We start from the raw sequence: 13939 nt of genomic DNA on the forward strand, positions 1-13939 counted from the left end.
ACTCTCATTCACATGCTTACAAACATGTCCTCTCTTTCTCTCATTTACACACAGGCTCTCAATCACATACTCACATGCTCCATCACCTAAACCAGCTCTCAATCACACACATACACACATGCTCTCTCTTACTTATACATACAGGCTCTTAATCATACATACACATGCTTTCTCTCACACACACAAAGGATCTCAATCATACACACATACTCTTTCACACAAACAGGTTTTCAATCACAAACTTACATATACAGGCTCCCAATCGTAAACTTACATTCATGCTCTCTCTCTCACAGGCAGGCTCTCAATCACAGACATACTCTCTTTCACATATAAAGACTCTCAATCATTCACATACATGCAATCTCTCACTCACACACACAGGATCTCAAACATACATGCTTGCTCGCTCATTCATTCACTCACTCTCTCTCTCCCCCACCCCCACCCCGGGAACTCGCAGCAGCAGCAGTAGCCTCCTCCCAACGCTAACCTCCTTCATTTTCAGCCCTCGCGGAGGAGGAGTCCCATCGGCCGCGGTTGAAGCTCTTATTTTCCTCCGAGCCGCGCTGCACAGTCTTCTTTTCGTCGGACCGACGCTGACCACACTAGCGTGGTCTTCCCGTGCACGCACCCGATGCTCACCACTTCCTCTTCCGGGCCGCGGGAGGGGGGGGGGCGGGAAGAAGAGAGCATGCCGGTGCTGCCGACTCCAGCTATTCTGCCGCGTTCCGCCCAGGCTGACAGCATTTTAAGCCCGGGCGGAAGAGGACCAGGGAGCAGCTGGGTCAGCGGGGGACTGGAAAGTGTGGTGACACACTGATTTAGTAGATTTGTCTGCGAGCCAGATGTAGCCATCAAAAGAGCCATAGGTTCCCGACCCCTGTTCTACACTATGTGGAACAGAGAGAGACTTAGGCTCTGACACCAACTGCAGCAGTTCCAACATGTCTACTGTTCACAATGTAGCAACAAGCATTCCAGCATGAACTGGCTGACAAGATGACCCCATTGATGTGATTTCCCCCCCCCCCCCATACACTTTACTCCAGGGCAGCCTCCCCACTTGCAGCTCAATCCTTCTCCTGATACTCACCAATGCTCTCCGTTCACAGCACAGATTGCAGCTTTCTTCCGACGCTTCAGAGGAAATGCCAGTGTCTCCCTACTTACGCTGCCATTTTATTGCTAAAGGTCAAAATCTCCCTTACTCACCCTCATAGTTCAAACAGAGATCTACCCACAGTTGAAAGCTCTGATGCAGATTTCCTCTGTTTCTTTTTCCTTTTTTTAGCAACATTATTGACAAGTGACTGCTAGAGGAGAGATAGTGTAACTTTCATGCTTCTCTTCTATTTGCCTTTTTTTCCTATAGGTGGAGGAGGACCTACAGAAAGGATGAGCAGGGTGGGGGATGGGGGTTAGGAAGAGGAAGGCTCATTGCAGACTAAGTCTGAAGCTCAGGTTCAGAAATTTGGATGCCCTCTGGTCTAGGGCAGTGCTCAACCAAGGGAGGGGAATACAAGGCTTTCCCCTCAGGAACTGCCCTGTCTAATTAATCATCTGAGAGAGGGAGTATAAGACTTTCACCTCAGGAGCTGCCCATCCAATAATTTTTTTCACCCAGCCTAACAAGGCCTCAGCTTACAGCATGGGATGTTTGCCTGTCATCTATTGGAACAGAATACTGGCAGACTGAGGTCAGCATGGAAGCTTATACAGAGTATGCCAACTGGTAAGTAGTATGTATCGCACTACCACTCGATGTATAATCATCGGTCATTCAATAGCATTTTTTTCATTTTTATGTATCGTTTCACCTTGAATATACGTGACTTATTTTGTGTCAGTTCACCTTAATAAAACTCATGAGGGCCCCTGACTTTTACAGTGTGGGGAAACAAATAAGCATGGGGGTAACTTGCTGATGCAGCGGTTACTACCCTTATCCAATAAGCCTGATATTGATGCAACTCCAACATTGATCTCTGCTTCAATGGCAAGGGGTAACGGGGAATTGGATTTAAACAGCAACCAATGAGAGCCCTGATGTTTATGGTCTGGGAAACTGATAAGCATGGGGGGAACTTGCACAGCGTAGCAGATAGGGCCATAAGCTTGCTGGGTAGACAGGATGGACCAATTGGTCCTTTTCTGCTGCATTTCTACTCTGATTGTATAATGAATGAACTGTTTGTCCTCAGAGAATGCAATGTAATTTAAAGCATGGTGGTTGTACTTATGAGACCCCTTTCCCTCTGAAAGCAATCACATATAAAAAAAATTGAAAAGATCTGCAGTAAATCCATTAAGGCAGATGCTGGCTCCAATTGTTATAAATCTGCTGCTTGGAGTTAGCAATCTGTTATAAGTCAGCCAGGGAGTTAGCAGTCTGTCATGGATCACCCTGCCAAGGGGAAGAGCTAACAATTGTAATACTCCGTAGGCGGAGTTAATGATCTGTGGTGGGTTGGCTTCCCACAGAGTGGCAGTCATATAATACCGCTCTAGTAGTGTAAGGAATGAACACTTAAAGTAAATTGGTGAATCCCTGGGCTGATGGCAGATGACAGCGCCCCCAAGAGGATATCCTGAGAGGGACCACCGGCTAGGCTAGAGTATGGAGACAAATCCAGATAGTTCTTTATTAGACAGGAAGTAGAACCACCAGAGGTAGCAGTAGTGAGCTGATGTGCCCGGCAGGGCTGAAGTCCCTCAGATACTGGAATTGCGGTCTCTGGGTTACTGAGCTATAGAGAGAGACTATAAGTAGTGAGTAGACAGGGTATGCTGGATACATAACCAGTAGTAGATGATACACTCACAATTGTAGATATCTGTAATGGCTTCTATGCAACAGAGAGTCTTCAGTATATTCAGGAACAGGAGCCATAGGCGAGTGCTGGTTCCTATATGCAGTCTGGAATGAGAACTCTCAATATCTGTGTATAAGATGGCTTATGGAATAGAAGAGAGTCTTTGGAGGGTTTTAGGAACATAGGCCTTCATGGAGCAAGTACCGGTTCCTATCTGCAATCTATAATAGTAATTCACAAGTTATAGATATATGATAGCTTCGGATATAGCAGAGAGTTGAGAAGGGATTTAGGATCATGGGTCTTCGTGGAGCGAGTACCGGTTCCTATCTGCAATAATGACTCACGATCTCCATACCTGCGATAACTTCTTAGACAGAAGGGAGTCTTCGGAGATTAGGAACATAGGCCCTCTTAGAGCGAGTACTGGTTCCTATCTGTAATAGAACTCACTGTGTTCACATCTGTGATCGCTTCCAGGTAGTAAGGAGTCTTCTGAGCATTCAGGGTCATAGGCCCTCGAGGAGCGAGTACCGGATCCCGTCTTAGCAATCTGAAATCAAGAAGAGAGAGCAGGTCCCCCGAGGAGTGGGTACCCCTAGGTAAGGTTGTGGAGGCAGAGTAGTGGAGAAAGAACTCCCCTTGCTAACTCGATTCATAGTTGCAAGCAAAGACCTTTTAAGGTGGAAGCGGATGACGTCACTACGGGGGGATGCACCCGAGGTTCATGCCCTTGCTGGTACAAACTCTGGAGCGCGCGCCCTTACGTCATCGGGAACAGGCAATCTACAAACCTACTGTGGACGTTCAGCAGTTATCTCATGCCATAGGTTTCTTCCAGTATGACTCAGGCAGTCTTACTCTGCTAATGTAATAAATCCACAGACAGATTCAGTAAACTCTCAAATAGGTTACACCATACTACTTGAAAACCTACTTCTTCAGTCTGAAGAAAGCAGATGCTCTATTCGTAGGCAAGACTGGGTTGTATGGGTCAGCAGTCATCCCTCGTGTGTAGCACTCTATAGCTTCTTCATAATTTCCTTGTTTGAAGTAATTATTGCCCTGTAAACATCATGACACATATCAGTTAAGGTTACATTCTACCACAAAAACTTTCTACCACAATACTATTTGTGTCCTCCGTCACTTAGCTATGAGAATCATAATGGTAACAGCATCAAACACAGTGAGGTCAATATTCAAAAGGCATAATCTGGCTAACCTTTAAAGTTAGCAAGACAAAAGCCAAGATTTGAATATTTTCTCCTGCTAATAAAGAGAGGCAGCAATGGAGGCTTTCTGAGAGCGGGATTAAACTTTATCCAAAGCGGGATTAAACTTTATCCAGTGCATGCAGTTATTGAGCCCAGTCTTATTAAAATTATGTGCATAGGTATGGTCAGAAAAATATCTGTCCTAAAGTTACATGCATAACTTTATCTGGGTATATTCAGTAGCACACTTATCTAGGTATGTTCCACTGTTACATGCATAACTTTATCCAGAAAATGTACCTGCTCGCCAGTTCTCCAAATATTGACCTTAGCGAAACATTAATCTGGCAAGAGGTATTAAAAAATAAAACTGAAAAATCAAACACCACTAGAAATTCAGTATTTCGTATTGTCTATTAACCATAAAGTTTTCTTCATTGTGTTGTACCACCAAGATGGCAAGTCCCCTTAATTTAGCAGACAATTTAGAGCAGTTTATGAAAATATTAATTCAAGCAAGGCCTAAGTCATGTGCTCGCAGGATATGGGAAGAGAAGAGAAAGGAAGCAGGGTATATTTCTGCAGTACTACATAGTAACCAGTTAAAATGTCTTTACAAGGCTCTTTTAGCCACCAACAAGTATATGACTCCATGCAATCTTTATGAGAGCAATTTTCAAAAGTTATTTACCTGGGTAATTAGGCTGTCTGAAAATTATCCAAAGGTATAAATGTGGATCAACAGTGCAGGTACTTTTGCCCACAGGAAAAAGGTAAGCAAGTTCAGGACTGAGTTATGTGGGGGCGAGCAAAAACGCTCATAGTTTTACATTTTCAAAATTACGCATGTTATTTTTTTGAAATCTCTGCAGGTACTTTTCAATGACAATTTTCAAAGGGAAATGTTTTCCCTTTAAGAACCATTAAAAAGTCTACAGGGAGAGTATCCACGAACTTTTCACCTATCTACAGAATTTTTAAAATTTCCCCCATATGATAATTAGGATTAGAAGTAAAATGAAACCAAAATGTATCAGACTATAAAACACAAAAGTTTTTTTTAATCTTTTGTAAGGCTACAAAAACATTGGCATGGCTGGAGCTGCATATTCTTCTTGATATAGCCATTCTGTGGGGGAAAGATATCTACAGGAATGACTGCAGAAAAAATTAGGAAAAAGAAAAATGCAATTCTGGGCATGAGGCCTAAGATGGGTGAAATATACATTTAAATGCTCCTGCCTTCTAGTAGTTGGTAATGGAGCAATGTTTCAATCTCTGTGGAAACCGCTATTTCAGCACAGTGGTTAGGATCAATATAAAAAGCAACCGTGACCATTGTAAAGTATTAGGTTGTTCCAAGCCCTTGTTAAGTTATTGTTTTGGTAAGACAAAAGTTTGTTTGGTATATTTCTCCACATTGTCTATTAGATTTATACCCTACTTTTCCAGTATAAAATACTGCTCAAATCAGTTATCAAGGAGAAATTATTACTTAGCTGATAATTTCTTCTTCTTTAATGAAGACAAGTCAAGCCACACCAGTGGGTTATGCACCTCTACCAGCAGATGGAGAAGAGGCAAAGCTGACGTCAAGGTATATATACCCCTGCACGGTCATCAGCCCGCCAGTAATCTCTGTAAAAGCCAACTGTGGACAACTAAACCAGCGCTTCTCAACCAGTGTGTCGCGTGCTCCTGGTCTCTCCCGCTGCTTCCTTCCCTGCTGCCGTTGCCACCAGGCTAACAGCACGTTCAAGCCCAATGGGAACGGCAGTGGTGTTAGAGGAAGCTGTGGCACCCGCGGCTGGCCTTTTCTTCTTCCTGCGCTTGCCCCGGAACAGGAAGTGAAATGCAGTGCAGTGCGCGGGAAGGAGAAAGAGCCGTGCCGTGTGGAAAAGTATCGGCCCCCGAGCAGTAGCGTGGCCCGGAGCAATCGAAGCAGCCGGCAATTGGCAAAGGAGACAGCAGTATAAGCCTCCCGCAGCCGATGGGATTCTTTTTTCTTGGCCTGCAGGGGCTGGAGGAGGCTGCTGCAGCTACCATTTGTGCTCCGGGGTGGGGGGGGGGGGGGGGGAGGAAGTGATAGAGAGAGAAGACAGCCAGCCTGTGTGTAAGTGAGAGAATGTGTGTGTGATTGAGAACATGTATTTGATTGAGAGCATGTGTGTAATTGAGAGCATTTATTTGATTGAGAGCACGTGTGCAATTGAGAGCATGTGTGTGAGTGAGAGCATGTGTGTGATTGAGAGAAAATAAAAGTGACTTGTCAGAGAGATGACTGGAGTGTGTGTGAGAGAGTGAGAGATTGGTCAGGGAGGTGACTGATGGGTGTGTGTGTGTGTGTGTGAGATAGAGAGAGAGAAAAAGCATGGAAGTGAGAAATCTGGGTATGTGAGAAAGCATGGGAGTAAGAAGCCTGGTATTGTGTGTGTGTGTGTGGGGGGGGAATATGTGAAAGAAAACATGGGACTGAGAAGCCTGTATACGTGTGAGAGAGAGCATGGGAGTGGGAAGCCTGTGTGTGTGTGCATGCATGAGAGAGAGACTGGTTGGTAAGATGATGGTGTGTGAAAGAGAGAGACTGGGGTGTGTGTATGTGAGAGAAATAAAGTGATTAAGGGAATGGGAAGCCTGTGCATGTGGAGAGAGTGAGCATGGGAGTGAGAAACTGGGTGTGTGTGAGACACAGTATGAGTGAGACACAGTATGAGTGAGAAGCCCGTATATGTAAGATTGAAAACGGGAGTGGGAAGCCTGTGTGTGTATGGCATGAGAGAAACTGTTCAGGAAGGTGACTGGTGTGTGTGTCAAAGACTGGTTGGGAGATGATTGGTGTGTGAGAGACAGAAATTGGTCATGGGGGTGTGACTGGTATGGTGTGTGTGTGTGTGTGAGAGAGAGACAGAGAGACTTGGTCATGGGCCCTAAGGAAGAGGACCATGAGTATAGAGCTTAGCCACTACTGCTGCTTCTGGTGTGTGCTATGGCCTGCATGGAAGAGGACAGGAGTAGGAGAGCTGCTGGAGAGGGTAAGTAAAGTTGGCTTTTTAAGTTTATCTTTCTTGATTGACTGCCATTTTAATTATTTAATATTATGTGATGTGTCTGCTTTTTTTTAAATATTTTGTTGGTGTTTGGAGAATTTTTAATAGTTTTTATGAGTTTTTAATTGTTGGATGTTATTCTGTTCATAGCTGTTTTGAAAAATGTATTTTGCTTATTAGTATAGTTTTACAATTATTTCTGTGTGGGGATCTATAGCTGCTTGCTAGTTCTGTTTTCTAATAGGAGGTGTATTGGTGTTTAGGGCCTGATTTAATATTTGTAGTGTTGCCTTTTCATAGATAGGGTTGTTACTGTTTGAGTGTATTCCATAATACAGGTGTAACTGTGTGCGGATTAGTTTATGTACATAACTGCAGATCCTGGGAGTATGTTAGGTCGGTTCTGTGTGTGTTACTGAGATGAGATATTTTACTAGCATGTAAGTGTTTGTATCAGTCTTATTTGTTGTGTTTTCTCAAGAGGACACGCATTGGTGGTAAACTGCTGTCTTTTCATAAGTAGGGCTATGTAGCCTGGTTAGTAGAAAGAGTTTGAGTTGCTGTTACTGAGATGACACCAGAACCAGAACATCTTTTTTATAGGGCGAGTTGTATGGGGAATGTCGTAATTCTGCTTTACATCCATTATTGTGGGTCGGGGGGGGGGGGGGGGGGGGGGGGGGGGGGGGGGGGGGGGGGGGGGGGGTTCCCGTGGATGCAAACAGTTCAGTGTGTCATGCATGTGAGAACCATCTGTCAGGTGTGTCCCGACAGAAAAAAGGTTGAGAGCCACTGAACTAAATAATACATGAACATAACTATTAATAGATAACCATTCAAGCATTCAGTTAACAGGAAAATACTGAGCTCAGACAAGGAGTGTAATATCACTAATCTAGGGACAGGATCTGACAATAGTAATCCCCAGAAACACAGCCACACAGGACAATAGTACTATCATCCAGCAGCCAAGGGCAGGAAGATGGATTAACCTATCTTCATTAAAGAAAGGGAAATTATCAGTGGGATGTACCAAAGCTACTCCCGAACAGGATGGGAGGCTTCCCGCGGTCCGATCAATACTGCACGCGCCTGAACATCCAGGCGGTAATGCCTGGAAAAAGTTTGTAAGGAGGACCACGTCACAACTTGACAAGTCTCGATGGGAGACAACAATCTAATCTCCATCCATGACACTGCCTGAGCCCTAGTGGAATGAGCCCTAACCTGACTAGGAAACAGCTGCTCAGCATCCACATACGTGGCCATGATAATCTTCTTAATCCAGCGGGCTATCAAAGCCCACGAAGCCGGCTTACCCTGCTTACTCCCACCGTGGAGAATAAACAGCTGGTCCATCTTCCTGAGACTTCTAGATATGCCGCTTGACATCCAAGGTCCGTAACAGGCGATATCCATCCACATCTTTCTCCCTGTCCAGTGTTGGCAGGGAAAATGATTGATTCAAGTGAAAATCCAAGAACACCTTCAGCAGAAAGGAGAGAACAGTTTGCAGCTGTACCACTCCCGGAGTCACTCAGAGAAATGGATCCTGGCAAGAAAAGGCCTGCAGTTCAGAAATTCTACGCGGAGAACAAATTGCCATTAGAAACTCCATCTTCAAAGTAAGTAACCTCAAGGACAGGCTGTGCAGTGGTCAAAAGTTGGGACTCACCAGATAATCCAGAACCAGATTAAGACTCCACAAGGGCACCAGGAACCACAAGGGAAGACAAAGATACTTCACCCCTTTTAAGAACTGGGCCACATCTGGATGGGCAGACAAGGGTTCACCATTCACCTGACCTCGGAAACAGGCAAGAGCCACCACCTGTACCTTCAAGGAATTAAGGGCCAAACTCTTAATTAACCCATCCTTCAAAAAATCCAAAATGAGGGGAATCTTAACTGAACAAGGATGAACCCCTTGTTCCTCAAACCAAGCCACAAACACTCACCAAACCCGAACATAGGTTAAGGAAGTGGAGAACCTATGCACTCGAAGCAAGGATGGAAATCACAGCAGTGGAGTATCCACACTTCAGCAACCGAGCCCACTCAAGGGCCATACTGCTGTAAGACAAAATCAAGATGGATCTTTGTGAAGAATAGGCCACTGCTGCAGCAGATCCCTGTAGGCCAGAAATCAGAGAGTAGAGTCACCAGGAGCCTCTGCAGATCTGCATACCATGGCCTCCTGAGCCAATCTGGCACCACCAGAAGCATCATCCCTGTGTGTCTCTTGATCTTCCAAATCACTCTGCCCAACATGGGCCACAGGAGAAAGGCATATAGAAGTTTGCTTTCTGGCCACTCCTGCACGAGGGCATTGATGCCCAAAGACATCAGATCTCTCCTGCGACTGAAGAAACAAGGAACCTTCGAATTGTGTGATATCACCAGCAAGTCTAGAAAAGGGAGGCCCTGGAACGCTTTGTTTGACAATTCCCATTCTCCTGGATCCAGACTCTGTCTGCAGAGAAAGTCAGCTCTTTCATTGTCTTTTCCTGCAATGTGTGATGCTGAGATCTCCTGAAGATGTACTTCCACCCAATCCATGAGTTGGGCTATTTTCTGTGACATTTGCTGGCTCTTGGTTCCTCCCTGGTGATTGATGTAAGCCACTGTTGTTGAATTGTCTGACATTATTTGGACTGCTCGACTGCAAGCGGTCAACTAATCGCAAGTATGCTAACCAGGGGCTTTCAGCCGATTGATGCTCCTGAGAGATTATGCTGTGCTCCAGTACCCCTGTGCTGTCAACTCCTGACAGTGAGCCCCTCAACCCTGGAAGCTTGCATCCATCATGAGTACTAGCCAGTCCGGAGTTTGAAGGGGAAAGCCCTTCATTAGATGATCAGCTTGTAACAACCACTGCAGTTGGATGCTGATCTCCACCAGTAAGTGAAACCATATCGAGTAGTCCTGACACTGTGGACTCCAAGATGAATGTAGTCTGCGCTGAAGAGGACGCATATGCGTCCTTGCCCATGGAACTACCTTTAGGGTGGCTGCCATCAACCCAAGCACCTGTAGGTAAGACCATACCATCGGGCATATTGTTTCTGTAAATAGCTGCACATGCATCATTTATTTATTTATTTATTTATTTATTTAGAGGTTTTTATATACCGCAGTACGTAAAAAGATACATCACCGCGGTTTACAATTAACAAAAATTAGCAACAGGCTTTACAGGTAACAGGTTTATACGATAACCGGCAGTACAGATAGTTTCTGTACTGCCGGTTATCGTATATACGGTTATCATCAGTTTCTGAATGCAGCTCTCTGGTATGAACACACTGCCTTGCTTTGTGTTGAAACAAACACAGAGATATTCCAGTGTCTGGAATGGCTACAAATTGCTCTTGGCCAAGTTCACCATCCAACCTCGTTCCTGCAGCAAAGAGATTACCTTGCGCGAGACCTGAAGGCTCTCTTTCATAGTCTTGGCCCGAATTAGCCAATCGTCTAAGTACAGGTGGACCAGAAAGCCATCCTCTCTCAACACTGCCTCTACCACCACCATGACCTTTGGAAAAGGTTCTGAGCACTGTGGCCAAACCGAAGGGTAGTGTTGAAACTGATAATGTCGCCCCAAAACAGTGAAACGCAGAAACTGTTGATGCTACAGCCAGATGGGAATATGCAGGTATGCCTCTGACAAATCCAGAGACATAAGAAACTCCCCCGACTGTACTGCCATTATCACCAAGCATAAGGTTTCTATGCGAAACAGAGTCACTCACAAATGATGGTTGACTCCCTTGAGATCCAGAATGGGTCAAAAGGGATCCTTCTTGGATACAACAAAATAAATGGAATTTCAGCCCATATTTACTTGTGACATGGGCACTAAGATCACAGCCCGCAGGCTGAGGATCCTTGATAACGTACATTCCCATTGCCTGTCTCTTCTGTGGAGAGCTGAAGGGAGACACCATAAAAATGTCCCGAGGAATGCTGAGAAACTCCAGAGCACAGCCGTCTCACCTTCAGAACCCACTGGTCTGATGTAATCTCAACCCACCTCTGATAAAAAAAAAAAAAAAGAGAGAGGCGATCCCCTATCTCCTGTTCCCGGGGATGGTTTGGCACACCTTCATTGAGAGAATTGGAGGGTACCGCTCGAGCCTGCACCCCCTCCTGGACTGCTTGAGATGAAAGGACTGAGATGTATCCAAAAGTCTAGCCCTCTGAGAAGCCGCTCCTCTGTAGGGTCGAAAATGTTTGAAACCCCTTGCATGACCTCTTGTGCCGAACAATTGCGGCATCTGCTTTTTATCCTCTGGTAACCGAGGAACTTTGGACTCATCCCACTTACTGGCTATTTTTTTCCAACTCACTGCCAAACAAGTGTGATCCTTTGAAGAGAAATTTCTTAAGGTTACACTTTGAAATTGTATCGGTCAACCATTTCCTCAGCTACAGTTGACACCTGGCCACTATCACCAAAGCCACCCTTCTGGCTGAAGTGCTGACCAGGTTACAACCTGCATCTGCCAAAATGGCAGCTGCCAGTTCCATCACTGCCCTGGAATTCAAACCAGATTCATCAACTTCCTTAGAAAGAAGCAAGCAAGTGCGAGCCACCAGGGAGCAGCAAGAGGCTATTTGCAAATTCATTGACATCACTTCAAAGGCCTGCTTAAGGGTAGCCTCAATTCTCCTATCCTGCGCATCCTTCACTGCCACTCCCCCTTCTACAGGGATAGTAGTCTGCTTAGTAACGGCGCACACCAGCACATCCACTTTCAGAAAGCGCAACTGCTCTCTCACCGCTGGATCCAGAGGGTACAGCGCTTCCAAAGTTCGTTCCCCTTTAAAATTAGCTTCCGGGGCACCCCATTCAAGATTGATCAGTTCTTGAATAGCATCCATAATGGGGAAGAAACATGATGCTTTACACAAAGAAATTCGAATAGGATTTTTCTTTGGCTCAGACATGGAATCAGCACCCAGCACCTTCAATGTCTGGGAGATTAGAGCCGATAACTAATCTCTATGAAAGAAATGCAACATTGTTCTATACGGCTGCAAACTTGGAGGAATTCCCCATCCTCCAGGGAGCAAGGATCACCTTCATCTGTGTCATCTGGGTCCCTACAGGGTGACACACAGCAGGTGTACACGTACTCTGACACTTACCCACAACACCAGGCATGTGGGGATCCGCAGCCTATGATCCTGAACTTTTAGGTTTGGCCGGGGCCACTAACTGCGCCTGAAGAAAGGACTGAAGTCCTTGAAAAAATTCCAACCAAGAAAAGGCAGAAGGATCCATAATAAAACCAGGGGGTGTTGGTCCTGCAACCACTGAGTTGCCTTCCCCTGCTTACAAACCAGTTAGGGGAGCCCCAAAACTAGACAAAACCTCTGGCAGTTCCCCCTCTGGTCCCATTCCTGTATCATGCTGGGAAGGGCCAGGCTCAGCAAAATCAGTCGGAGACAACTGTCCCTGAGCCTCCAAGCAGCATTGACACAAGTTAGAGGGAATGCCAGGCTGTGATGCCCAAATATGGCAAGCAGCACAAAGGGTAAACACTTAGGCTTCTTTGCTATTGGCGCCATGGATAAACACCTGCTAGCAGCACATTCCCAAAAGCATCTGACAATTGTGCGCCCAGTTGCATGCCCGCACAAGCGAGTCTGGACAGAGCGCACAAAAAACAAGTGCTGTCCAATAAGCACACACAAAGAGGTAGGCGACCTATAATAGCCGTCAGCATAACAAGAGTAGAGACTGAACGCTGGATTGTGCACTGTAAGTTGCATTGCACTGCTGATTTACAGTAATCTGTTCCTTGATGATTCTACAACACTAAAACACATTCAAGAATCATGATTATCTAAGCCCCTGAGGCAGCGGCTGAGTCGGGCATTTTTAAAAGAAAACGTCTCTACTTTAATAAAATATTTGAAAAAGATCAAGGCATCTATTCTTCTTCTTTGTTATCCAATAAGCACATACTACAGATGCCTAAAATGTAGGTGCCCAATATGCGGTCCAGGCAGGCCCCCACCTGAGCACCCACCTGGGCGCACAAGCACGAACCAAGGTCAGACACTGTTTTGTGGCAGACTTACGTGTAGAAAAGCAGGAGAACTCTGTCGCGGTCTAGCACGTGGGGGTCTAAGCGAAGCCTGAGAGTGGGGCCTAGCCAAAAAGGCTGCTCAGCCCGCCAAGCTGCCACAACCCCCCAAGCTCCCCCAGAGACAGGAATAAACGTCGGATCAGCGCGTTGAGCTCGGAGACTAGAAGGGGAAAAGAATCCCTAAAATTAACTCCTTTTTTATATATCTACTCTTTACCTGAGCTCAACACATCCTAGCCAACTACAAAATCTGTCTCCGCTGTGGGGAGAGAGAAGACAAAAGGCCTTCACCGCTGTGCTCAGCTTCCTGTACCCGCTAGCCTCTCAGCTGTTTGTCTCTGTACAGTTAAGTCCTTGCCAGAAAACTAGCTACTGAACAGAGGCACTCGACTGAGGGAGGAATTCGCTGATATCACCTCAGGAAAACTCAACTGAGGGAGGGACCATAAGGTATCACCAAAGGAGAGCAAGGCAAATTAATTTCCTTCTTCCTTCTAATTTTTTTTTAAGCAATCCCCAGTAGGGAGATGCACATCCACCATCTGCTGGAGATGGAGAATACTGGAGGGACTGTCAGTGCAGGGGTATATATATACTGTGACTTCTGGTTTGCTACATCTCCATCTGCTGGTAGAGGTGCATAACCCACTGGTGTTGATTAACCTGTCTGAATGCTAAGAAACATATTTCAACATATACAATTCAATAAAAATATACGTAAATATTAAAGTATAATAACAATAAAAAAAGTCAATATATCT

General features: G+C 45.4%; 1 protein-coding gene across 3 annotated transcripts in view; it reads right to left on the reverse strand.

Moving 5' to 3' along the window:
• RPAP3 (RNA polymerase II associated protein 3) overlaps positions 1-13939 on the reverse strand; it is a 196896-nt gene that overhangs the window by 138845 nt on the left and 44112 nt on the right. For all 3 annotated transcript variants that reach the window (XM_029616263.1, XM_029616264.1, XM_029616265.1), the window contains one exon: positions 3754-3881. In XM_029616263.1, the coding sequence (XP_029472123.1) occupies positions 3754-3881 (128 nt within the window). The remainder of the gene's footprint in view (positions 1-3753; positions 3882-13939) is intronic.

The sequence above is a fragment of the Rhinatrema bivittatum genome, chromosome 9 (assembly GCF_901001135.1).
Source record: "Rhinatrema bivittatum chromosome 9, aRhiBiv1.1, whole genome shotgun sequence".
NCBI lineage: Eukaryota > Metazoa > Chordata > Amphibia > Gymnophiona > Rhinatrematidae > Rhinatrema > Rhinatrema bivittatum.